The sequence below is a fragment of the Aythya ferina genome (assembly GCF_964211825.1).
Source record: "Aythya ferina genome assembly, chromosome: 3".
NCBI classification, from domain to species: Eukaryota; Metazoa; Chordata; class Aves; order Anseriformes; family Anatidae; genus Aythya; species Aythya ferina.
Window position 1 is genome coordinate 21,791,758 of NC_140298.1, and position 27,528 is coordinate 21,819,285.

The following is a 27,528-nucleotide window of genomic DNA, read 5'->3' on the forward strand; positions in this document are numbered from 1 at the left end:
TTGGCTTTTGCATTTCTTTTCAGTGCTTGCACGTAACTTCTGTTCATGGCTTGAATTCAATACATTGACAGATGTCTGCAGTATATGTGTGCCTGTTAATATTCATAATCTACTGTATTACTGTGTCAGCCTGTTTAAAACATATAAGGAAATACTATTTTTAGCTATAGTACGTACTTTGCAAAATCTTTGCGGTATATTGCTGTTGGCTGCTTTTTTCCTTTTTTTTTTTCCTTCCCTAAATTGTGGTAGCCTGTAATGTTAAATAACTGAAGCCCAAAGGTTAAAAGATGCATGATTGCATGAGTGTAGAAACAAGAGGCTCTGAGGAGATTGTTGTCTGAGCACTGCTCAGAGCACGCTCTTGGGTTGTAAGATATAAGCTGGTCCAAGGGGCAGACTGTGTTTGGACAGCTTAAAGTTAAGCGTAAATCTGTGCAAGTCTGGGAAGATATTTGCTAAGCTGAAATATGCTGTAGCATTACCCACATGTAGGTAAATTGTTACTACAGTCCAACTAAGTCCATGTTTTCTGATCTGATATTAACACTGCTATTAAAACAGACTAAATCATCTATCAGGGGAGCCTTCTTTTAGAAGGCAGTTGATTTTCCTGAGCCAAAGATACATTATTTGCTCTCCTCAGAAAGTCAAACTTTGTATCAATGCTTACGAAAAAAATGTGTCTGCAGAATGCTGAGTCTGATAAAATCCTGTCTTAAAACTGCATCTTGGTGGCTGAGGGTGTCCAGGAGACACTTTGCACTTCAGTCCTCTGAGGCAAGACTTGCTACTGACATCAGAAGGCCTTGCTGCAGCGAGGTGCACCAGGAAATACTGGCAAGCCTGATGTGTAATGAAGTTAAGCTGGTAACCTCTAGCACAAAGGTCCATGAACATGCTCTCCCGATAAGGAAGGATCCTTTGCCAGTGCCCCAAAAGGCATAAAATACGCCCTATTAGTCCATGCAATGTTTTTCCTCTTCTAACTGTCAAAATTAACAGGTTGCCTAACTACTTTTGGATACGTTTGTATTGTGTTGTTTGAAGGGAAATATTAAGATCAGTCTCCGTACCCTTTAAACTGGATTTTCAAGCTCCTTAAAAGGAATGACAGAATGGTTCAGGTTGGAAGGGGCCTTAAAGATCCCCTAATTCCAACATCCTGCTATGGGTAGGAACACTTCCCACCAGGCCAGGCTGCCCAAAGCCCATCCCGCATGTCCTTGAACACCTCCAGGGATGGGGCATCCACAGCTTCTCTGGGCAACCTGTGCCAGTGCCTTACCTCTCCTTTGAATATCTCAAAGGTGTATTCCGAAATTATTCTAACATCCTCCTCAGTATTGGAGAACTGCAATTGAAATGCTGTGGGACGTGTGCATCAATCACAGAATCACAGAACTGTAGGGGTTGGAAGGGACCTCCACAGGTCATCAGGTCCAACCCCCTGCCAAAGCAGGTTCCTCAGAGCAGGCTGCCCAGGTAGGCGTCCAGACGGGCCTTGAATATCTCCAGAGAAGGAGACCCCACAACATCCCTGGGCAGCCTGTCCCAGGGCTCCGTCACCCTCACCGTGAAGAAGTTCCTTTGCGTGTTTGTGCAGAACTTCTGTGCTCCATTTTGTGGCCATTGCCCCTTGTCCTGTCCTCACAAACCACTGAAAAGAGGTTGGCCAAATCCCTCTGTCTCCCACACTTAAAATATTTGGAAATATTAATAAGATCACCTATCAGTCTTCTCAAGGATGAACAGACCCAGGTCGTCTCTCAGCCTTTCATCATAGGGAAGATGCTACAGGCCCCATATCATCTTTGTGGCCATCCTCTAAATTAGCTTATATTGCTTTCAGTTTGGATACTGTAATTGGTCATCATGTCGCTTTTTAGCAGCAGGCTTTATTTTAGAAAGTTAATAAAACCTTGAGGTAAAATGGTCTTTTCATAAAAAGATGGCAACCTGTCTTGATAGATTCATCATTGGTGAATCCAGTAATGGGAGTGCAACGACTAAGGCCTACTGTCCAGCTTGCTAAAGGAATAACTTAATTTTCTCTTTTATGAAGTAGAAAAGTGGTATGATAGGTTTTATTTTCCTGTTGTTCCTGCCCAGACAGTGTGATTCCACAAGAGGTTAAAATGGAGCTGGTGTGGTCCCAGGTTGGTGGTGGCGCTGCCTGGGGATTTCTGCGCTCAGGGGCTGGAGGTCACCCCACATGAGCCTCCTGTGGCACGGATATGTCTTAGGTATCCAATAGACGAGAAAAAAAATCACATTTTATAAACTCAGAGAGAAAGAGGTGGGATTTGGAGCCTGGCGGTAGTTAGCCGTGCGGATGTTCTTCTGCCTTCTGTCGAAGAAACCTCAGGTGGCCCAGAAGGCTGCTGTTTGATCGTGATCGAGGGAGATGCTTAGCTCTATGAACTGGTCACTCTTTTGTGAGTAAACCTTGCATCTTGCTGTTCTTCTCATCATTTGGAGGCAAGCCTTGGGTTTCCAGACTGTAGTCTGCAGGCTGCAGGAACAGCCCTTTCCCCTCAGTTTTGAAGTTGGATATTCAAGCTTTTTCCATTTCTCGTACTACTGCAAACACTTTGAGAAGCTCCATGTGCTTGACACGATCCTGAACTGTAAGTTGTTTCATGTTTCTTTTCGCCTGCCTTTCATCAGGCCAGCTGAAAAATGACCTGGCTGTGTCCTTTATAAGCACAATAAAAGCTCCTGCCGGCTTCCTTTGCCAGAAGTTTCTCTTTCTGGGTGTGTTCTTGTTTGGTTGGTTCAAATTAACTATCAGCATTAGCTTTTCATTCCTTTTTGTCCAACTGAATGTTTTTGAGCTACCTGTGGGTGCCATGCCACTGAGCAGTAGTGCCCCGTACCTGAGGATGTCTCTGGGCGCTGGCAGGGAGCTGCGAGTGCTCGTCTGGAGCTCAGCACTGGCAGGCTTGAAGATCTCATAAGGTAGGTCAGAAAACACTGGCAAAGCTAAACTGATCACCTCCTGAGGAAAGCTTGCAAGAGGCACTGAATGTTTTAAATGTGTCTAGTAGGCTGCAGCAGCAGCAATAACCTTTCTGCTTCCTTCCCCTTTTCACTTTTGATAAACCCTTTCTGTCAAAAATACGGAAGTCATGTTAGGTTTCACATGTGAGGAACATTAACCATTTTATTTGAATTTTAAAAGAAAAGGTTTGCTCTTTTGCTTGGTAGGGCCTGATTGTAGCATCTAGGACTACACTGAATGATAAATAATTAGAAACTAGGAAGATTTGAAGAAAAATGTTTTTTTCCTCCCCTCAGCTTTTAGCAGGCTTGTCTTGATTTTCTTTGTGTTTAAGGTGGTGGGCTCTCAGCTGATTTGCTGTAGCAATTAATGGAGGTGATAACGGGCTGACTGTCCTAAATTAGCCCTGGAAAACATTGTTTGTGTGTTCGAGATGAGTCAGGAACGAAAGTGCCAGGTTGAAGTAACTGTGCCAATTCTGAGTGAACTAAAACAAACGCAGGAAGGTGCTGCTCTTCGGCACCTGCATGCCAGGCCGGGGGGCGGCTTCCTGAGGGGGAACGATAAGCTGAGGAAACGTGTTAGCTGTTTGCGGGTTATGAGACCTGCTTTGCTGCCACGAAGGTAATTGTTTTTGTGCAATGTTTTGACTGGCGTCTTTCCTGAGAGGGGGATGTGTGCATTTTTATTTTTTTTTAAACCTTTGAGTAGAAAGTATCTGTGATTGCATTTGATAATAAAGTCCACCCTTCTATATAACACCGTTGTGTTTAGAAAAAAAAGGGGAGAAAGCCTGCTGTAACATGGACAGGGTTTGTTAGTGTCACTGTATAAAATTACACGTGTTCTTCAGAGCTCCGTGTGTGCATCAGAAACGTGTTGGGTAGCTGTGCATGGCACCGTGCTCTGTCTGAGGCTGCTTGAAGTGCAGACCTGTAAACGCTGCATCCTGTGACTAGAAAAACAACTCAGTCTCAGAGCTGGCAAACGTATTTCTGTCTCATGAAGCTATCTTGAGCATTTAAGACTAAAAAAAAACTGCTGTGGGACTCCGACACCTTCATAATGAGCATAGTGTAAGATGTGTTCTGTGCTCAGCACAAGCTTGCCTGTCACCAGCATATGTGAATGCTTCCAGAAAGCAATCCTTATAGTGTGTGGACATTAATGTATTGTACTTTATCTCACAACAGAAATAAGTTTTAGTATTTTCTTTGAACCTGTGTTTCCGAAATTGAGAAAATTACAATTAGGGAGAAGAGGAAAGATACCCCATCAGTTAATAAAATGCTTGCATATGCTTGACTTATCAGATGAGCTTTATCCAAACTTGTTTCTTATTGCTGATAGCTGCGAGCTCTTTTAAAAGTTCATGCCTGGAATTCCTACGTGTTATGTAAATCAGATATAAACAGAAAGATGCACACGCATGTGTTTGATTATTTTCTTTGTGCACTGCTGGAAAGCCTGTGTGAGCAGGGGGTTTTGTCTGACCCCCTTCTGTCTCTGCCATCCATCGGTCTTGGTCTCCAGTTAAAAACCTGTGTATTCCATTCCCTCACTATGTTTTTATTTGTTTGTTTTGAGCCCAGTCCTGCATATTGTCCTGTTTCAGTGGAATAGGTTGATTGCTTCATTTCTTTTAGTAACAAAATTTCTATACTGCATTCCCAGTCTAGTTTAATTGCTGGTAAGGAATGATGAAAAGAATCACGTGTGCGTACACACATTCTGTCTTTCTAATTGCTGCATCCAAAGTACTTTGTGTGCCATATGAAAAGTTAGGGTAGAGAGTAGTAATCTTTTGATTGAGATTGGAGGTGGTGCTGTCATTTTGCCGCTGATTTGATTTTTTTCTGCAGCAGAAGGAAAGAGAGGCAGTTTGTGAGAAGCTCTTCGCTACTGAAGAAATAGTGACAGACAGCAAGCAGTTAAAGATGAAAAGAACTGGGCATACAGGACATGACTTCTAATCTTTCTCCCCTTTTCCTCCCTGCCCTGGTGTTGTGAATTAAAGCTGTTACTAATCAAAGCTGTATAGAAGGTCTTCTAAACCATTTAGACTCCTCTATCTGGGCTAGTTATTTTGATTACCTTGCAAAATATGACAGGTGTTACAAATGCTCATGTGTATGGCAGGTGCTTGAAAATGTTTGGGGTTATGAATATTAAAAACTTCTGCAAGGAACTTGAATTCAGAGCAGGAGATAACACGGAGCGAGGAAATGGGATACTGTGCCTTATCCAGCAATGAGTGTACTTTGATTCTGAGGGTTGGCTGTACGGAGGGGTTGACTTGCAGTAATGCGAGAAGGGGCAATTCAGGACTAAGAAGTTTGCTTAATCAAATGAGGCGTGAGGGTAGGCACCTTGATATGTCAAAGTTACCATGTAACTCAGAAGGACTTTCAAGCCTTACGTGTTTGCTTGAAAGAGAGTGTGGTTTGGTGGCCAGAGTATAGTTCTGGGGACTTCTTAAGACTAAGCTATAAGAACAGGTAATATAGCTGATGATATTTATGTTTATATTTGAAGATTAATTCAAGCATGCAATCAGTGAGAATACCACCCCAGTGGCTAGCGAAGTGGCTAAAAGATGCTGAGTAGGTAAAGCAGAGCACCCAGTTGGCAGCTGCTTCGTGGTGTTAGCTCTTCGGCACTGCCCCAGAGGTGGTGTTGCTGAGTGTGGCATCGTCTTGCCTTTGCAAAGCTGCCTTGGGTAGAGAAGGGCAACGACAGCTTTGGGTCTTGGCAGCGGGACGTGGGGAGCAAGGGATGGGACTCGTGCAATGTGAGTTAAGATTGGCTTGCTGCAGTAATCCTAATGTGACTTGTCAGAAACAAACCCAGCTAGGAGCAGTAAGAGTTAATCAGCTCTCTTCAGTAGTAATGATCTAAAATTGAATGCCAGAATTACTACTTTTCTGTTTATATTTCTGAAAAGGTTGTTTTTAAATACTTGGCTAATGCCAAATACCTAAATGGCTACCTTACTGTACTGTTTCAGCTCTCAACATTTAGTACTGCCACAACTTTTTGTTTAAAATTGTTGTATGAAACATCTAATTTTGTGTTGATTTTTAGACATTTTACTGAACACTGACATAAACTGAACGTACAGGGAGCCTTGTTTGTGATGTACTGGGAAACAGTGCATTACTAGTACATGATACACGTCAAGGCAAATTAAAAGATATCTCCAGAAATGTGAGAACCCCTAATTAAAGCCCTGTGCAGGAAGTGCAGGTTATTAGCTAGAATTGTTATTAGGTGGCAGGTATCTTAAAGGGGAGTGGTGGTGTGGTGGATTTTATTTTATTTTTTTTACAGCCCATTTGTTTCCACCATCCTAAAATTCTCAGAATTTAGTGGTGGTTCTTCTGAAATAGCGTTTTAAAATAGCCTCATAGTACCTCATGCATAATGAATGAACGTGTAATGGACCAGCAAGGGCTTAAAATGATGTAGGCTCCCTTAGTCTGCCCAGTCCCGTAGACTGCCACAAAAAGCCCAGCATCCAGACTCGTCGTGGCCATGAACCTGTGGTTGTTGTTTTCTTCTTCTTCAGACAGGTTCTGTTGTGTTGTCTTCATGATTAAATATGATTAAATAAGTGATTTTGATGTTAAATGATCTCTGTGGGAAGCTGCCTTTATCAACGCCAGTGGCGTTGGTTTTCCTTGCCTGTCCAACTGCTTGGCTAAAAGATCCTTTCCAGTGCCCAGTGGAAATAGGCTAACCCTATGAAACTGGCGATTGGTACTACGGGTAAATGCTTTTGGTAGGCATTATATTTCATGTCGGGGAGGTCTAATTGTGTGCAGAAATAGGCTTGGAGGCTTCTTAAAACTTGCTTGTCTAATACAGTGCGGGAGCTCTGGATGGGCTTCTAGGTACAGCTCTAATATTCATGGTCAGCGTCGTACAAATATTATTAATAAAATATAAATTACCTTGCAGGGTGTTTTCTTAGGCAAGATTTTCATTTGGGCTCTGTTTTATCGCGTGTAGGGCTGGTGTCCTACCTTGAAGGAATGTTTCAAAGCCTCTTAGCCTGGAGCTGTCCTTCTGATCCTCTGAGTCCACAGAAAGTATTTTAATTACGCGCTTCTAAGGGATAAACACTACTGGCAGCGTGGTGCTTCGTGGCTGAACATATTCATCCGATACACAGCACCCGAACACGCCTGACTTCCTTGGTTCTGTGACAACTTGGGAAATGCTTTAGCTCTATATTAAGCAGCGGGGGAAAAGTAGTGTTTTGCAGAGACGCTCAGGTAATGAAAAGAGAAGCAGGAAATGATATTTAGGAGCGCTGTCCTGGCCACGGTGAATCATTACTGCTGATGGAGGTGATGTAAGCAGAGCTGTGCTGCCTTTTGGGAGGAACATTTGGGCTGTGCTGTGCTCCCTGTTTGTGCCGGCTTCATTGCAGCTCTTTGCTGGTTTTCCCAGTCCTCGTGGTGACCAAAGCGCTGCCTCCTGGCTCCGCGCTCAGCCCTTGGTCTGTGTCGGGCTCAGTGCTCTGCTCAGAGGAATGGAGACACCGCTTCTTGATTGAAGCAGTGAATAACAGAGACAATACTAATGGATGTGGAGTTGTGCTGTGCTTTATGCTTACCGAAAACTTGAGTCTTGGGAGGAGGAGGCATGCCTTTCTGTTGCAGATCTACACGTTCTTCTGGGAAGACGCTGTTTCTGCCTGCAGTACTTGCCATCCTTAAAATCTGTATCTTAAAAGATTGGAGGCTAAATTTCACGTGTTATAAGTCTGTGCCCATTTGCTGCCAATACCATAATGCACCTGAAATACAGAAACCTTTACCCCACTTTGACACCTTCTGTTCTTTTGCTTTCTACTGGGAAGGTTTCCAGGACTCCTCTGTACCTTGCCCCATGTCCTTGGAAGTTGAGGAGTACAGAAGCAGTGCAAACTTCAGTTACTAACATTGAACGTTGGGTGCTGTATTGTATTAAATCTTGTATTAAAAATAACATCCTTTTAGTTCTTCAGACCTTTGAAGTTTAAAATATATTTATGAGCTTTATGGAGGTTTGTTTTTTCTTTGATAATAGATGACTTTTTAAATAAATACGTGGACTGTTAATGACTTGACTAAGAAATCCTATGGCTTACAGAAAGATGCAAACAGGTTTTGGGAACAAAGCTTGCTTGAAAAATACATATTTTCTCCTACTGTTACTTGAGATGAAGGAAGTTGGGGAAAAAATGAGTGAAATCTTGTTTCCTGATATGCCAAAATACATTTCTTTTGGTATTATGTATTTATAAGAGATTAAATTTGGTTATGATTGTACCAATGTATCCGCAACAGTGGTGCGTAGTGTGTAGCTTGGCATAGTTTCACATTAGAAAACAAATCTGTAATGGCTTAATGATTAGCATGTAGATGTCTGCAGTTTTACTTCTGGAGCTAGTAAAATCTTTGTGCAGACCTTTTTCTTGAGACATGCATCAAACCCCATGCAAAGGCAGCATGCTCTGCTTAGACTACTATCTAAAATTATCACTTATACTTGTGAAAAGCAAGTAAGTTACTCCTCTTCACACTTACTTTGTTTTTAGTCTATTCAGCTGCAACAGTCTAAAATCCAAGTGAGTTAATTACTAAATATTTTATTTGCCTTACAGCATACCTCTGTGGATGGATACACTGAACCACATGTCCAGCCTATCAAGTCCAGTAGCAGACAGAACATCCCCCGATGTAGAAACTCAATTACATCTACCAATGAAGAGCATCCTCACATTGGAAACTATCGCTTACTGAAAACAATAGGAAAAGGAAATTTTGCCAAAGTGAAACTGGCAAGGCATGTTCTTACTGGAAGAGAGGTAAGCCTTTGCAAAAACTAAGATAATAAAAGGCTGACATAATATTTTATATTCTCTTTGGCTATCTTTATATTAAGTATCTCTGCTCTTTTTTTACTTTTCTCTTCTGAATATAAAAATCCCAGTTTCTGTCATCGCAAAGGAAGATGCAGAGAGGCTGTTGCAGGCTGTATGAAAAATTATCCAGTGTACCTAAACTTTTTCTCCTAACCACACTCCTCTTTTGAGAATGTAAATTCTTGGAGAAGAGATGAGAAAGTCTGCCCATCAGAGAGGGTATTTTAGGTTTGGGAGGAAGTCCATTTCATCCCTCTATTTCCAAAGCCAAATTCAGAGAAATTGATAAAGTACCTCTTGGTGCTTGGGATGGGGTGGCTTTCTAGTGGACAAGATAACATTGTTCTGTCCAAATGCTGACAGAGGTATAAAATGATTCCTTTGTGATACCATCCAGTGGCAAAGTCCTGAACTCCTGCTGGTAGATCCTGATAGGTGAGAAATTTTGCTTGCAGAAATGCATAAAAGCAGACATGCGCTTGTATGTGGCTTATAGGCACTTATGACATATGTATGTTTTATACATAGACATATATGTGTCTTAGGCACATATATGGCTTTGCTCATAGATGTGCAATATACTGTTGTTCAGACTTTTTTTTTCTGAGATTAGTAATCCATGATTGCTGTTTTGTTTTTTTCCTGAAGGTTGCTGTGAAAATAATAGATAAAACCCAGCTAAACCCTACTAGTCTGCAAAAGGTAAGCAAACCATAATGTCTGAAACTCTGTAAACATTTGAACTATGATCTTTTATTTCCTTTGCGAAGATATTTGGTCCCTTTATCTTGCTAAACAAGCATCTCTGTGTATCTGTGACCTTGGGGGACAGTGGTATCCTACTGTCTTTGCTATAACACGCGTGTGTGATTTGTTTGCTGGCAGTTACTCTATATGGTTCCTAACTAAGCACTGCTTCTTTGCTCTTCCTTCTTCCTCCAGCTTTAGATTCTGCTGACAATAAAGTTCATGTCTAATTATATACACAAATAACTTGTCTACATACTAAATCAAAATGAAATGCTATAAAGGACAGTGTTTTTCTTGGATTTTTCTTTAATGTAGTAATTGGTTTTTGTGGAGCTGTAAGAGTGCCAATTTCTGCTGCTCTAATGTTTTTTTTACCTTTGTCTTTGTTCTTTCAACTTTAATAAAATATTTGTTAACTCAAGGGACCTTAGACAATTACTTTTTGTGTATAGAATTGAAGAAATGGCTGAAGGTAATCAGAACATTCTGATTGGGTTTATTGCACTGTTGGTACCTGTAGATTGAAATTCAGAATCCCTTTATAGGCATTGTGATGTTGTGTTCAATGTTTTACCAAAACCCTGGATTGTATTTTTGTTTGTTTGTATGATTTAACCATGCATATGTTTGGTTGTCAGCTGAAGCATGGAAATCTTGTATTGTCCTGCTGGAGGTTACTTGTTTACAAACAAAAATATATTTATTTTTTTTAAGTACTTGACTCCTGTTTGTAGCTGTAGAATAAGAGAAGCTCAGGCTTATTACTGCTCTTTTATCTCTGGCTGCTGTTACATTAATTTTATTGTGTAGCTTTGGTTATGGGGAGTTATGAACAGCTTTGTTTTATCTTCCTTTATCTTTAATTTCTTTGAGCTCTTTAATTTGTTTACTTTAATTTCTCTTCCGTGGTAGTTTTGTTTGTGTGTGGGTTCTTGAGGATTTTCTTTAATTCAACCTGTTGTGCAGGGTCCATGCAAAAGCTTTGCTGTCCTTGAGTCCTGTCCTGTATTAAGCAAATCTCTTTGCTAACAATGAGCTGGTGGAAAGGGACCCACTGAGGCTGACAGAGCATATTGGGGAAATCCTGTGCTGCTTGTGTAGCTTCCTACATAGCCTGGAATTTGTGCTGGGAGAGTTAGATGACCTTGTCTCATTGTTCAGCAATAAGAAGGTGAAAGACATACTTTCCCAGTGTGTTTTAATTGAGTTGCCTTTTAGGGTTGGGTGGTTCATCAGCATGCTCCAAATTACTAATTCTACTACTGGTTTGATATGTCATCTGTGTGTATATATGAAAGGTATGAGTTCTGTTCTATGAAGTCTCCAAGTTTCACAGGACAAAAATAAAAATATAAAAGTTTGTTTCTTTGTGCATTATGTAGTGTCAGTGTAATGGGAATTTCAGAATTCTATCGTTGGAGTTGTACTGTGCGTAAGACTTCAGCAGTCAGTTTTTCTTCAAGATATGTTAGAAATGGGGAATGGTGATGAGTACTATGGTTTTAATTGTAACAGGCACTTTTCTAATGAATATTCATAGACAAATGCTGAAGTAAGTTACAAGTAGGGTACAGAACTACCACTCCTGAGTTTTTACTCACTTAAGGTAGTGGTTGAGACTACCATCTCTAGAACCTTAATGCTGATGAACGGTATGCAGGTCGGCAAAACTGGTAGGCTGTCAATAACTTTTTGACATGCATTATTCATCAGACATTACAAATACATGGTGATCTTTTTAGGTTTTGTGAATGACCCTGTGCCTTTCTATTTCCATTCGCTACAGTAAAAGGGATACAAAGGGGAAGTAGGTCTCACATGTCCTGTTCTGTTATAAACAGAAATATTTGAGCATATAACCTCAGTTGCTAACCTCAGTCACAAAAGCTGGGTCTGTTGTTAGTGATGGGTATGAAAGCAGAGAAAGTTTACATTGTCCTTAGCCACTTTCTGATGTTATTTATGCTATATAGTATGGACAGGCTACTTTGCAGGCATAGTAGCTACTTGAACTTAAAACATCAGATGTTAGGAGATGACAAAAAAAAATGAATCTTTTGTTTGGCATCACTGAACATACAATGTGAAAATTTGTCTTAAACTATAATATCCTTCCATCTTCAGGACCTCTCCTTCATTAAATAGATAAGCAATATTGAATTACGGGCACTGCCTTTTACTTGGTTTTCTAGTTGTTCAGTGTGTGGTTCCCATCTTACTCTATGAGCACCTGGTTAAGAGTTAGAACTGTTTTTTTTTGTGTGGTTTTTTTTTTTTTTTTGGTAGACTTTTGTCCTGATGGTAGTGTATTGTACTGACAGCTTTTTCCACTGTCATGATGGTAATTTTTTCCCAAATGTAAGAAATAACTATTCTGTTTTCTGCATGTCTACTACATAAAGGTGTCTTCTTGTATTGACTTCACTGATGACGTTTCTGAAATAGCATTGTGCTGCTCTTATCTAAAAACACTGATGAAACAGAAAGTGCTCTTTTTTTTAATTGGTTTGATTACTGAGTGACATTTCCAGGTTTTCAGGATGGTCAGTGGGGCCTTTTTTCTTTTTTTTTTTTTTTTTCTTTTTTTTTTTACTCACCAAGCATATCCTAGGCCTAGAACTTAGGTTGTGTTATTATTAAAACTAGAACAAAAGTAGTAGAAGTGGAACAATTTCAGTGTTTTACCTATTCAAAGCTCTGTGTTGTTGTTGTTGTTGTTTTTCTTTTTTTTTTCTTGTGCATGCAACATCTCAGTAGTTAATTAGGGACTAGATTGACTCAATTAACTTAAGATTTCTTGTGATTTTTTTAGTGACTTATGGTAATAAATGTAGATGTCAACCTTACATCAAGCAGATGTGGTAGCAATAGTGTGACAGAAGATCTTTTGTATTTTCTGCAGCCTGTACCCTGAAAAATGAAACTGCAAAAGCAGGAGTCAAATTTTCAGGCCTTCTGCCTTTTCCACAGGTACAAGTACTACAAATTGAGTTTGATGTTGGCTGTCCTCTTCTATAAGTAAAGCCATTGAGGCTATAACCCGTATGCAACAAGGAGATGCTTGTTTGAGAGCTTTTTTAATGGTAACACTCTAAGACTGAAGAGCAGTTTTATACATGTGTGGCAAGCAGGGGAAAGGAAGTCAGAAAGCACTCTCACCTTTTGAGACAGTAGTATGCTGGTGCTCAAGAAAATCTGGTTATGCTTGAATTCTGAAAGAGCTTTTTTTCTTTTGACAGTAAAATAGATCATTGTATAATCCTGTAACTCAGTTTATAAGTGAAAGGAGACTTAATTGCATTATTTTGTCCAAATTTCTGTAAAATCAACAAACGTAGCTTTGTAGAAAATAATTATGGTCTGGTTGCTTTAACACATCTCTTCCTTTGCATATACAAGAATGCTAGGTATTACTGAGGGGTGTGGTGGCTGTTGTTCAAAGATATATCTGTTTGTAAATACTTCAGTATTGACGTAAGTAATGCTAATGACCAACATACTTCTGCAAGGGGAGGTGAGAAAAATACAAGATTATACTCCATGGAGCACTAATTTGGGATAAGATTTGCAATATAAATTAATCTACCCTAATACGTGTTTACAGTTTTATTCAGCTGTTATTTATTGTTCAAAGATTTTCTAGATTGTTTACTTCTTGGGAGAGAAAGGTGGAGGGTGGAGGAGTACATGTTGGCATTTTCTTAGTTTGTATAAATGTTCATTTATACTGGACCACATCGAATCCTGAATATACACCAGGAATGTAGGAACAGGGTTGTGGTTTTTTTTTTTTTTTTGCATGACTTCCATCCCACTCCCCTGTTTTTTTTTTTGAATATCTGTATTCAAATAAGGTTCTCTGCTCTTCCTTCCAAGTTCTTGAGACACCTTCCCATGTCCACTTGGGTCATATGGGCCAGGAACTATGCAAGCTGTAGCATGGCTGTGTTTGTTGTCCTTTGTGTAGTACTCTTCCCTGATTTCAGTTGTTTGTCCTGGTTGGAAGGTATCTGTCAGGCCAAGCAACTTTAACAAAGCCATGTGGCTTAGTTGTCTGGCAGTATTACAGAATAATAAATATGGTGATCTGAGGTTCTGTAGTTTCAGTAGTGGACAGTTGTTTAGGTGGGAAGTCTTAGGAGAAGTACAACCACCAAGGTGTTCTTCATCTTTTCTCAGAGTGAAGAATTTAGTTATTAGATACCTGCAGATAGGTTCCAAGATCTGAGTTGCATATTTCTAATAATAAATGTTTTTAATTTTATCAATGATATGACTCATGTTTCCTAAGAAATGTGAAGCATTTCTAGCTTCCCTCTCTAGGACTCTGCCGGTAATACTACAAATGACTTACATTCTAGTGAAACTGTCCTGGTTCACAAGATTCCTTTTCCTTTTGTTTATTCAGTAGCTGCCAACTTGACATTACTTACATTATTTTCTTTTCGAGCTAGTTAGATTATTTTCTTAACTAAGTTTTTCACATTATAACTGTGACCAGAAAGAATGAATGGATGCAGGTAGCTAGAGCCATGCACAGAAGATGATGTCAAGTTGTTGGTCAGAGAGATAAGCAGTGGTTTTGTTTCAACAGCAGGTTAACCTTTTCCATTTTTTTTCAGCCATAAAAAAATTGTTTTCGAGGTAGCTTTATAAATATCAGCAGCAAAGTGAGGCAGAAGAACATCAGAAACTGTACACACAAGTTTGAAAACTTGTCCCTTTCTGTTGTGTGCAGGCAGGCCCTAATTTTGGCCAGGTCAGAGTGGTGCAACGGGGAATATGATTATAAGGAAAAGTCATGAAAATATTTGAAAATAAATAGTTTAACAGAAGGGAAATTAGTTGCATGTGCAACAAGAGGATTAGTACGCAAGTACCATGTTGGGAAAATGTCTGTGTAGCAGCAGTGGGCTGAAGATAAAAGCAGAACAGAATTTCCTTAGCCTAAGAAAATATCAGTAACTGAGACACCATCATTTCCCATGGGTCATGGAAATCTCATGGCCAATAAATTACCCTTTTTCAATTCTTACTCTGCTGATTTCTCGCTTTACCTGCTTTCATACAATTGTAGGGTGGCAGACACCATCCCAACTGTGAAATAAAATATCCAGTTTCTCTTCAGCTTGTGCTTGGCCTAATTTGTGTGAATGAGTATCATCCAAGATAACTTCTGCTGTTTCAGTCTCATCTAGTTATTGCTGTAAGCATGCACACACATCTCAACCAGCAGGAGAAATGCTTTTGAGTCACAAAAACAAACAATGAAAGCACCAAAACAAAACAACAACAACAAACCCACCCAGAAGTGCCCTCCCTGCCAAAACCCAACTCAGAGACATTCTCCAAGAAGGCATTACTCAAATTCACTTTGAGTTCATTCAGTTCATTTAGAATTTGCCTTAGAACAGCTCATTACTTTTAAAAGGATTGAAACTATACTATCCCTACTTCTTGACGTGTTCTTGGTGACTACCAGGCTTGCTTACCAGCTTTGATATGAGAACATATGCTTTAGTTTTCTGAAAAATGTCTGTCAACAGGATATCTAATGCATGAAGTTGGGGGGGGTGGTGGTGAATCTGTTGGAGTTTGTATGGAATAAACGTAGGCCCATACTTTGGGTCTTGGTGATGTCTTCTAATCAGAACCTGAGCAAGTCAGTGTTTCACATGACAAAGTGTATGCATCAGGCTAGTTGTCAGTAATGTTCTGTATAGAGGAAAACAGACTTTTATGTCCATTTCCTTTCTGGATGAAAAAATTACATATGTAGAATGAAAGCTGTCGTCACTATGAAATCAATTTGAATCTTAAACCAATTAGTAAACTTTTAAATCCAGTGAAAGTATTGAATAGAATAACTCCATGTAAAATTGTGTTTCTTTAATGGTGTTTTTTGTAGATCTGAAATTATTTATAGAAATTTAATATTTTAATCCTACTTATTAAGACGTGTTCATTGCTATAACTTTTATATCAACTGTAGCACTGCTAAGGTGCAAAATAAGTCTTCTGGCAGGGATTGCAATTTTGCATATATCTGCTTAGTATTTCTTCTGAAGCTGTCATATTGTGCAGTCTGTCGGTTTAGATTTGTTAGCTTCTGATGAATTCATTTACCTGAAGAACCTTTTTATTTTTTGTGCAACAAATTCAAGTACTTAGAAAAAAATAATGCTCAAAGATCAGCCTGATGTGATGTTTTTTTAACTGGCTTTGTGAACAGGGAAGAATATTTGCTAAGGTTCATTCTAGTGCATTGCATTACATTTTGAACATGAGTGAACTGCATCATATTGCTCGTGTTGTCCCAGAGGAGTGCCTTTGTAGGCATTACAATATACAAACTAAAGTGCTACTCTTTCAGGAGGTGTTCGGTCTGCAGCTTGCATCATCGTGCCCTTTTGCAAAGGTAGCATCTGAATCAACGAGACTAGTCTTGAAACCGAGAGGTGTCCTCTGAGACATCAGACGAGCATAACAGCCACAGCACACTTCTCCGTTGAGCCAAGTTTCTGTGTAAGAAGAACTGTAGTGCTAATACGTTTGCAAAATAGTTAAACATTATGCTGAAGACAGTGAGCTTTTGTCCCTGCATTTCAGCATCCTACTGGGATTAGAGAGTGTGCAGCATAGTGAGTAACTTAGACACTGGGGATATGCTGTTCACTGAAGTAAAACAGTGCAGAGTTGCCAGTGTTTACAGCTTCAAATACAGGGTAGCAGAAATATGTTGCTGCTTTCGGGTTGCTTCTGTCTTCCCTTTGAGCCCCTCGGTTACTCTTGCTCCGCGTCTTCTTTAATTGGTAAAACCAAACTCAAAAATGCTAAAAATGCAAGAGCAGAAACCTCTTAATGGTCTATCTTCTTTCTGGTCTTAAATGTATATATTCAGGGCTGTAAGTTTTTCCAGTTGTTTTTAATTATGTGACTCAAGATCATCAAGCAGACTTCAATAAAAAAAAACCTTCCTGCCTTGGCAGGAAAGAGAAGGGAAAGGAAAGATGTCTGTGACCCAGTGTAGGATCGGGCACTTGTGAGGAAACGGAATTTGCTCGCTTCACCTCTGCAGCGTAAGGACTGGGATGTCAGGGTTCCCAGTCTATAATTCTGTTGTAACATTGATGTATGAGACTTCGTAGCAGTAGTAGTACACCTTGTACGTGCACCCACACTTATGTATGTACTCAGGGTAGTTAACTGGGCTTGCCAGCAACCAAAACTATCGGTGCAAAATTCAGTTATTTTTGGTCAATGGAAACTCTAAAAATTGTTACTCCAGGAAGGGCTATAAAATTTATCTGTGTCTGTGTAAAGCTTAAAAATTAGTGTGGCTTTGGTATAGATCTGGTAGTAATTTATGGTCCTAGCTATTACTGGTTATTACATAATTTATAATATGTGGATTTCATTTTTTGGACTTCAGTGCATTATATTTATGTACCCATTGGAATAGAACATTTTATGCTAATGGTAATCCCTATGGTTTATGCTTTTTCTTTTTAACATATGGAACATATGGTTTATGCCGTTCCTTATAAAATTGCTTATCTTGAGTAACTTTTCCCTAATAAACACTCTTTAAGAATGTTGTCTTGCTTCCTTAACAGTTGTTTCGAGAAGTACGAATAATGAAGATACTGAATCATCCCAATATTGGTAGGAGTCCTGCATTTCTGCAGACTTTTTTATTCTTACGCTGTTTATACTTTACTCTTTTGGCTTTATTTTGAGTATACTTCACAGCTATGCATTTTTTTTTTTCCTTAAAGTTTTTTGAGATAATAGGACAGTAAGTGTTCATTGCCTCACCTACCTCATTGTCCCTGTTTGAAACAAGAGTTTTGATGTGAGGAGATAAGTTGTTCAGTCAAGGGAAACAGCATCACAGAGCACTCTGGTCCACTGAGGGCCCAAATTCCCCTCTTTACACTGAAATCACATGAGTTCCTTAGGTGAAACAAGGAAAGCTCCACTATTTCAGCCTAGGAAAGACTCCTACCGCCTGATATTTCCAGAAAATTAGAATTGCCAAGTATGTAATTTTCCCTTTCTGCTTTAGTTCTTTCACCTGCCCCACAGCTTCAGGGCCTTACTTTGTGATGACAATTCTTCTGGCTGAGGAGGGCTGGACAGTCTTGTTCCAGAGACACTTAATGCTCCTGAATCGGCCAGAGGGCTTGTTGCATACAAGGTACGGACAAGGCATACAAGTTCCTACATGCTAGGCACTCCCCTTTCATCCCTCGAGTCGTTTGTTGCTTTTCCAGCATTCTCAGCTTCTGCTGGTTTTTGTGTTTTTGTGGGGGGTGGTGATGAGGTTGTGTTTGTTTTAAAAGAGTGGTTACTGGTTGGCATCTGAGGAGAGACTGAGAACTCCTAACAGTTCTGGTACCTATTCAGCTTTTAGTTGGTCAGCATCTCAAGTTTCTAACTGGGAGCAGTTTACTAGTGGAACAGAGAAGGCTTGTATGATCTTGCAGAAGTCTGTCAAATTAAACACTAATTCCAGCATGAACTTGTTTGTATAGTGTGCATAAACTTCTGAGGAAATTGTAAATTAATATGCTTTATTATCAACCCTGAAATTAATTTTGCTTTTTTTTTTTTTTTTTTCCCTCAAAAGAATGCTAACCTAAAGGTTATAAAGTTTTCTTATAGTGCAGTGTTCTCACTGGCAATAAATTATACTCACTTCATGAATAAGGCTTTTTTGTTTGTTTGCATTGTGCGTTTACTCCCTGCTGCAATCTCTCTCTCATTCATTTTTCTTGCAGTAAAATTATTTGAAGTTATTGAAACAGAAAAGACATTGTATTTGGTAATGGAATATGCCAGTGGGGGTAAGTGGATTCTTAATTCTGCTTTAAGGATAAACTGAAATACAGAAAGCCATGCCGGTTGCATGCCTAGGAACAATTTAAGGATTTTATGATTAATGGGCTATTCCAGTTTGCCCTTCACAACGATCCTAGCAGACCTCCCAGGGCAAAATCTTTTTTGCTTGCATAATGTTCTGTAAAGCAGCCTGTTAGTTTTGTGCTTAAGGGTAGTTACTGATCTGAGGTTTACTGCAGAAAACTTGGTGCCTATTCTGGGTGAAAACTTGACTTGGTACTGATGTGCTATATTTAGGCAAGCAGTAGTCCTCATTTTACCTTGAAAATGCATGCTAAAGCATTTGGAGAGGCAGGTCCAGGGGATGGAAATAAGGAACGAGAGAAAGGGATCATAGAGAGCATGATGGACAGTGGGTGCATGCTTGGGAAGCTGCTTATCATCTGAATGGGAATTGTTTGAATGTGCGGAGGGAGTCCAGCACAAGACTAGTGACGTTAGGAAAAGCTGTGTTGGTCACATAGTGCAAAGATGAGGATCTGAAAGGAATTTGAGCAGCTTTATTGGAAAGAGAACAATGAGGAAGAAAAAAAGGAAGTAATATGTACACTGTGAAGTGAGATGGCTAGAGACAGGTGAAACAAATCTGATATATAAGAAGTGATTTGTTTCCTGGATTATTTTATATCTGACAAATATTTTTCATGATCACTTTTTTATGTTTTGCAGTGTTTTTAAAATAAATTAGTTTTGAAAAGTTGAGGAAGTTTTAGTATGAAATTTTCAATTTTTGTATTTCTTGACTCATACATGTGTGAAAAAAGCAAATGAATGCAAACAGTAAAAAGGATTTTTTTCCTGGCTGCTTCCATTTCTCTCCTCTCTGGAAAAGGGAAGGGTTTGTTTTCAAGCATTGCTTGATTGTGCTTGACAGTCAAAAATAAAACCTGAGCACTAGAACTGATGTTTTGTCCTTCTCATGTTTAGGAGAAGTGTTTGACTACTTAGTTGCACATGGAAGAATGAAAGAGAAAGAGGCTCGTGCAAAATTCAGGCAGGTATGAAATTAACATTCACTCTTTCTTTTGTTTCTATTTATGGTATTTTTAGATAGACATGAGTGTGTGCGTACTTCTTTTGCTTAAAGAGAAGTTCATTGTTGTGGTAATGTTTATTAAAGCTGGAGTGGAAAAAATCCCTGAAGAGAAAAAATATCTGCTTCCTACGTAGTATCTAAAAATAGTAATAGACTGTTTTACATTCTTTTTAGTGGATGTTCCTAGGAGCCACATCTTTTATTGTGACTCATTTGAGGCTTTAATTCTTTTCTGAATATTTTAGTATTTAACAGACACTTTATCTAGAGGTGTTGATATTATTGCACGTATATTGCTGTATTATGTCACATTGTTTTGTATGACAGATATTCCATAACAAGGTTTTAGATTCTTACTTCCAAACATTCTCATCCTAATCTTTTTTCTTGAACTGTTTTTAGTGATTAAAACACTTTTTGTGAAAAGCTTTAAGAAAGAAACAAACAAAATTTGGTATTTTTCAGAATTAATGTATATGGTTTACATGTAAAGAACCTGCTTTTAACTTGCTGTTTCAGACTTATTTATATTATACATGTGTAAATATATATATATATATGTACACATATGTATGCAAAAGATATGTATGAAAATGTGTAACAAACTATTTTGCTAACAGTTTAATGCACAGGTATGCTGCTATTTTGGAGTACAAAATGTAAGGTGGAATATACATCTCTTGTATTTCAGAAAAGAGAATTTTGATTTCCCTTTATAGCTATTGGTATGGTGTGATCAGCGTTTAAAATAGATGTTTTTCTTGTTACTTTGAGGAGTATATATGGAACTTTTTAATAACAAGATGAGCTGCTCTTAGGGATTTTCTAGTCTTTATATTTGAACTGTAAAGAAACTTTATGTATTAACTTTATTATGTTTTGCTGAATCATATCAGGAGCTAAAATTACTTGCTGATACTTAAAAACTGATGCTGAGGTTGAGCTAAAATATTTCACTGATCATCTTGTTTCAGATTGTATCTGCTGTGCAGTACTGTCATCAGAAATGCATAGTTCATCGTGATCTTAAGGTAGGCTGTTATTCATTCTTAGTTTTACTGATTGACAGTGTAGACTTAATTTCATCCTATATGCTTCTCCTTGCCATAGACTCTGAACATGTGAATGTTCTATCGCTTGTTTGTGTTTTATTCCTGATTTTCTAAAGCACAAATGTAATGTAGTTTGCCTGCTGAAACAGGCAATACAAGAATAGAACATGTGTTACTTTCATCCCAGTTTTGGCTCTAGGAGTAAAACGTGTTCTCTAAAGTATTATACCTGCTGGCGTAGATATCTACACATTGAAGCTGCAGAATTTCAATGACAGCAGTCAACACCACTTAATTAAAATATTTTCAATTAAAAAATATATCGCAAGATATGTAGACCATACATTTCTTAGTGATTAATAAGAAATATATTCGATTTTTAATCAAAATCAATTTGAACTTCTGGTTTATACTTTATTGCTTAATTCAGGCCAAAAAATAAATTGAAGGTAAACCAAAATTACTGCTACTGCATGTGCAACCTAAGCCTTTAGTCTGAAGTTGTCTTCATGCCAAACTTAGATATGATAGGACTTGGACACAAGATCTTCGCCCATTTAAAAGTTTGTTTGTACTCTTGCTTTAATGACTCTGTGTTTAAAAAGAAAACACTGGTATAGTTGGGTTTTGTTTTTTTGTTTGTTTTTGCTAATAAATCTAAATATTTGTGAAAAGCTGAGCTTGAGTTATTCCTAAGTTTTTATTTCACCAGTGTATTTTCTCTAAATTCCTTACAGTACACTGCAGCATGCTTTCAACCTCTTTCTTACAAATCTCTTGTTGAGTTGTCTTCTTCTGCATGTGCATATGGTGCTGGGTAATGCATCGCTTTCTGCTGAGTCCTCCTTTCCCGGGACTGTTAGTATGTGGCATTGGAGGTACTATTGAATGGCCAGTGCTTCTAAGTGAGAATGGAAGGAAAGGGATGGATCTTATTAAAAGTGTGTGTTTTTTTTTTTTTTTTTTAATTAATTAAAAAACATCAAAGTTTTTAATTGATAAAAAAAAAAAAAGTACTCTTCTTGCATGGGGGTTTAGCATCTGCAAATATTTTGTCAGCTCTCTGGAGCTTGCTGCCACCATTGCTTTTGGGCTTTCTAGAAGACTGTACTTGGAGATGTGTTGGTTGAGCTGAAGAAGCCCCTTTTCGCTGGCGATCTCTTACTACTTGTGACTGTGGGTAGGAGGGAGGAACCGGCCATCTCCTCACCCTTATGTGGCACTTGTTTGTTCTGCCCAGCTATGTAATTAACTCTTGCTGCATTTATTTAGCATCCTGCATCTTGCTCTTTCTCATAGAGCCCGTTACAGCTTCCACTCTTCATTCATTTCTTAGTTGCACAGCACGCATACACTTCTCTGCAGAGCTCACAAGACTATAGAAAACTGCTCTGCAGTATTCACATGATATCCCTTTTACCATCTGTCCTAAGTGCCCTGCTGCTGGTCTTCTTCCTTGTTGCAGAGCAGGCAGGCAGGCTCCAAAATAATTTCTTTGTTTGCTTTCCTCTCTCCACTTTCTCTTGGATGGAGTTATGCTAGACTCATTTGAAAAGTTCAGCGCTAGGTGTGATTAAGAGCTAGTCAGCCTAGCCAACGGAAAATACATTATCCAGAGTAAAAGAACTATACGTATGGTTTTGAGGATGTGCTCTCACTTCCTCTCTCCTTTCCAAACATTGTGTGTCATCTCTGTCTCACTTAAAACTCTTTGCATAGAGCTGGAGAGAAGGAGGAGGCAACTTTTAAAGTTATCTGCTTCTGTTGCTTTTCTCCAAGTTACAAGCATGATTGACCAGTTTACTTCATTAGCACCGTCATGACTGAGGTCTAGTACCATGCTGGAGATTTGATAAGCTTTTTTTTTCGTTTTTATAAGAGAAGGGGTAAACTCTAATAAATGTAAGTTACTTCAGACTAAAGTGGGAAGAAGCATAAGAAAATCTGCAATTTTGTCCAGCCTATTCCGGCAGAAGAGGAGTGCAAGGCCCCTTGCTACTTAACCTGTCTCCCTTCAATTTGTTTCAGTGATCCTAAACAGCTTGCGTAGAAAGTGCTATAAATGAACCCAGCTTTGCTCGTACTGTGACGGACAAAGCTTATTGTGCCCTTTCTGTGTTAACACTTTTGCTCTGAACATGTAACCAACAAGAGCATAGTCTTGTTATTTGGCATATTAATAAGGGTTCTTTTTGGCTGGTTGTTTTTGATGTTTTTGTTTAAGAAAGAAACCTAAAAGTGCAGGGTGTTTGAGTAACAGACTACTGTTAAACTAGGAGGGCTATTGTAATCGCAGAGCAGCTGCACTGACAGTAATGTTTTCACCACAAGGAAAATGAAGTCTTTGTGCAGTAATGTAGAAGGCTGTCAAATCTGGAAAATAGCTCTGTGGGTCTGTCTGCAGGCATATCAGCTGGAACCAGCTGAGATTACAGGTCATGAATTGGGAAAATAAAATATTTTTTAGGAAAGTTGGTTGGAATTTAACCTTTTACAGGAATAAAATATAACTTGTTCTGTTTCATGTCTACTGGCTTGATATGCTGGTTGTTGATTCTCCTTTCCTTTTTATTTTTAGTAAAGTAAGCAACAAATTGTCTGCTGCTTCAGTGATCCTAAACTAAGATATTTGCGGAATTTGTTTTCTTGTCTTTGTTTTGTTTGTTTGTTTTTCCCTTCTCTGAGTAGAATGAAAGAACAGTTTTCCATCTGTTTCAAAGAGGGCTCAACTCTGAACACAATATCCAATGAGAGACTTCCGTGTTTGCTATAAAGCTGATGTTTGCCAATTAAGAGAATCCTGCACTTTGGCTAATGTCTGTCCTCCTATTGAAAGAGAAGGATTCTTGCACTTCTCAGTTACTGAGAAGTAATTGTGCTGTTGATATGTACATCTGGAGCCTGGACACGTCAGGAGCCTGGATACAGTTAGATGAACAAACATTATCCAGTTCTGCTGTGCACGTTGCATTCTTGTATCTTAAGAAATGCACTTTATTCTTTTCCAGTAAAGTATTAGTACGTCTCTAACCACGCTCTTTTTTATCTTCTGATGTTAAGTATAAGATGCGGTTCACTGATTGTCCAGGTTCTTGAGTGATTGCATAGATGTATATGTGATGCATTCCATGCACATGGTGGTTGCTGAATAGCCATTAATATGACGAGATGTATAATACATGCATTTTTCATATGCAATGTAATAGAGTATTAAATACCTTGGTGATGTTATTGCTAAAGCAAATGCTAGCAATAAAGGAGGGAGAATTTTTTTGGCACAGGATGCTAAGTTAAGGCATGTGGTGTGAAGTGTTTCATCTTGCAAGCAGAAGAGATCTTCTTTTAAATGCCTTTTATCATTTATCCCACCAAAATGGAAGAGATCTGAAATTTAGTACATGCTTCTTGGTGTCAGAAGTTGGCATGAACCTTTCAAAAGCTGAAATTGCTGTTCTGAGATGTCTAGATGCTTCAGTCTTAAACTGAACAGTTCTATTTTCCTGGGTAAATATAGTCAATTTTCAGTCTTAGCCGTGTATTAAGGAGGATTAGTTCCTTTCTTTCTGCAGGAAAGATACAGAAAATGAAACACTTTTGCATTTATTGATTAAATGATGTACTGTAGTGTATTGATCTTATACATAGCTTGTCCTTTTCCTCTTTCATTTTCCTTTTAGGCAGAAAACCTTCTACTTGATGCAGATATGAACATTAAGATTGCAGACTTTGGTTTTAGTAATGAATTTACAGTTGGTAATAAACTGGACACATTTTGTGGAAGCCCGCCTTATGCTGCTCCTGAACTTTTCCAAGGAAAGAAATACGATGGTCCTGAAGTGGACGTATGGAGCCTTGGGGTGATTTTGTACACACTAGTAAGCGGATCATTGCCGTTTGATGGTCAGAACCTAAAGGTAGGGTTACAATATGAAATCTTGACTTTTATTGTCTTTAAAATCTTCAATATCGTTTATAAGTTCATCTTTTAAAACTTTATTTTACAGGAATTGAGGGAGCGAGTACTGAGGGGGAAGTACCGTATTCCGTTCTATATGTCCACAGACTGTGAAAATCTACTTAAGAAGCTACTAGTACTGAATCCAATAAAACGAGGCAGCTTGGAAGTAAGTAATTTCGTCTTTAAGAAAAAAAGGTTTTGAAATTTAATAATGAGCAAAATGCAGTAATTGCTTAATGTTTCTATATTTACTCATGATCGGTATTTCCTGTTTTAAGGGCTGAAAGTTTTATTTGTGTTAACAAAACAAACAAACAAACACAAAACTTAGGAAACATCCCAGAAACAATGCAGCTTGAATATAAAGGTGTCAATTAAGGTATCTTTATTGCAGCTGACTAAAGACTGTCATTTCAGAGTGTTTCAAAGCGCAAAGTGCTCACACTTGTTTGGATCAGATAATAGACTCGAAATGTGGGGAAAACAGGACAAGATTGTAAATATCTTTATCTTTGAGGAGTTTTTCAGAAACAGAAAAATAGCACCCAGCTGTACCATAAGCATTTCTGAGAATAACACCTACTTACCATAGAGATGAAAGTAGAGCAGGAGATAAACAGAATGCTTTTAAAATAGTATTTGCATGAGTTAATCACCAGTGACCTTTGTTTCTTCTTTCTGAGTACAGTTGTGCAGCAGTGGATAGTGTTCCAGAGATTAAATCCCATTTAAGCAGCTTTATATTTGTTTTGGTGTGACTTCTGCTTCCTGGCATGGATGCTACCTACCTGTTCAAGGAAGCATGCATTTACTGAGCTCTGTCTGCATGCAACTTTGAAGCTGACAACTCTTTTGTGACTTGATATAAATAGTTTTAAATTGAAAATAATCTGTATTGAAGAGAGTAGAGTTATGACGTCTGTTTGATGGATATTTATTAATTATGCTGTACTTATTACTGTCTAGAGGACAGAGTGATAAGAGTTAGATCACTGCAAGATGGTGAAATATTTTATTTTTTTTCCCCATGTTGTTTTTCAGTTTTAGGAAAGAAATTTTCTTTTTCTCAAACTTCTCTGGACTTTCAGCTGTTTTTCTTCGGCTCTAATTTCACGTTCATTCTGGATACTATGGTGTCTTCCAATTCTTTTAAATTTCCCTTTTATCCCTGGAGAGAGGTGTTACACAGCAGCCTTACATGAAACTATAGTTGTCAGATTGTATGGAAGAGAGTAAGTAAATATTATGTGGCTCAAGGGTATCTTGAGTCAGCACTGGAAGTAGTGATGATAATTGTCAGTACACTAATGCAAGGGAAAGAGATATCACAAACTTGTTTTAAATGAGTGCTCATGAACTCACATTTGTTAAAGTAGAAAGCTATGGTACATGGTTTAGAAAGAAATGGTTATTCCTTCTGTATAAGCACTTTTAAAAATACATAGAATGTATTATATATATTTATTTGAAACTTTTGAGATAGAACAGGCAAGATTTTTATTAGCCTTGAAAGTCAAGGAAATCTTCATCAATAACATCTAGTTGGATGGAATACGGTTTGGTTTGATGATAGTCAGATCTTTAAATACCCTGACCAAGGCTGCTGTTCTGTAATCAGCTAACTAGAAGCCAAGTTGAACTTACATAGATGTAATATTGATCCCAGAATGGGATCATTTGTGTAATTTCCAAATGCTTGCTTGTAAGAACCTGTTTGAACAGTTGCACAATAACTCGGAATGTCTGTGAAATCTTGTGTTTCAAAGACAGAAGATAGCAAGAAGATAATGTTTAAGAAATGTAAACCTAGAGTAGCTTACACTGAACTGTAGAACCATATACCTGAGACATGAAATACAGTAAATGGGAATTGCTGGGTTTGCCTACTCAAGAAGGATGAAGAAAAGGAAGTAGGATTTGAGCAGTGTGATTTGTCATCCAAAAATCCCATTGTGCTTCACTCTAGATTTAATTAACAGTATTTAAAAACAAATAAAAATTGCCAATCGTGTAGTATTACTCTGGGAGCTTATCATGTTGCCACAAGGCTACAAGTAAATAACAGAATCTATTGTCAAGTAAGCTCGTGATATATGTACCAGAAATGCAATATAGCAATAAACATTCACAGTCCCTTCCCTCTGGCCCCCTCAAAAGCCCCCAAATCAGTTCTGTGGCAGAACTTTGAACAAATCTTTGTCATCTTGTAAGCAAAACGCTAACTGGCTCCAGTACAAAGTTTTGTATTGTACTTGTAAGGATACAGCTATTTGGGTCTGTAATTTGGCAGCAGCACTGCATACAAAGAATTTGGTTATATCAGTGGAAAATTGAGTCTTTTGCTCTTTGTGAGAGATAACTTAATTCGGTGTTTGCGAGGCATATTTGGAGCCTGTGGGAAACTTGACTTGTTGGCACTTGTTTCTCTCTTCTGTCAGTCTGATGAGTGATATTAGCATCCGTCCCTGAAGAGACATGTATGCCTGTTGCTGTAGGAGGAAAATTGTTTTTAGCTGTGTGTTTTGGTTTTTTTTTTGTTTTTTTGTTTTAAGAAAAAAAAAAAAGATGAATATGTTCTTAAGGAGAAATTGTAGTGGTGGTTAGATGTTCCAGCTGCTCAATGTTGCAGGCATACAAAAGGTCCAGGCCACAGTAGGAAATTTTCCAAGGAATGCAGGAGAAATTTTTAAAGTAAATATCTGCGTGGCACAGAGAGAGTTAAGAGGCATTTTCCCCACAGGCTGAACTGTGAAAGTCTTTAGTTCAAGTGCAGTGAGAAGATGCATAAGAAAAACACGAGCAGTTGGGATCAGGGTCTTGAAATGAATGACTCTGGGAAGCGTAGGCGTGCTTCTGAAATAGTCCTTAGTTTCTAAAATCTCAAAATCTCACTTTGTTATTACTTGAAGA

The 27,528-nt window shown here is 38.5% G+C and overlaps 1 protein-coding gene across 6 annotated transcripts in view; it reads left to right on the forward strand.

The window, feature by feature from the left end:
* MARK1 (microtubule affinity regulating kinase 1) overlaps positions 1 to 27,528 on the forward strand; it is a 56,940-nt gene that overhangs the window by 11,899 nt on the left and 17,513 nt on the right. For all 6 annotated transcript variants that reach the window (XM_084516184.1, XM_084516188.1, XM_084516185.1 and 3 more), the window contains exons 2-9: positions 8,658 to 8,861; positions 9,567 to 9,620; positions 17,285 to 17,333; positions 18,452 to 18,517; positions 19,500 to 19,570; positions 20,583 to 20,639; positions 24,338 to 24,574; positions 24,665 to 24,784. In XM_084516184.1, the coding sequence (XP_084372310.1) occupies positions 8,658 to 8,861; positions 9,567 to 9,620; positions 17,285 to 17,333; positions 18,452 to 18,517; positions 19,500 to 19,570; positions 20,583 to 20,639; positions 24,338 to 24,574; positions 24,665 to 24,784 (858 nt within the window). The remainder of the gene's footprint in view (positions 1 to 8,657; positions 8,862 to 9,566; positions 9,621 to 17,284; positions 17,334 to 18,451; positions 18,518 to 19,499; positions 19,571 to 20,582; positions 20,640 to 24,337; positions 24,575 to 24,664; positions 24,785 to 27,528) is intronic.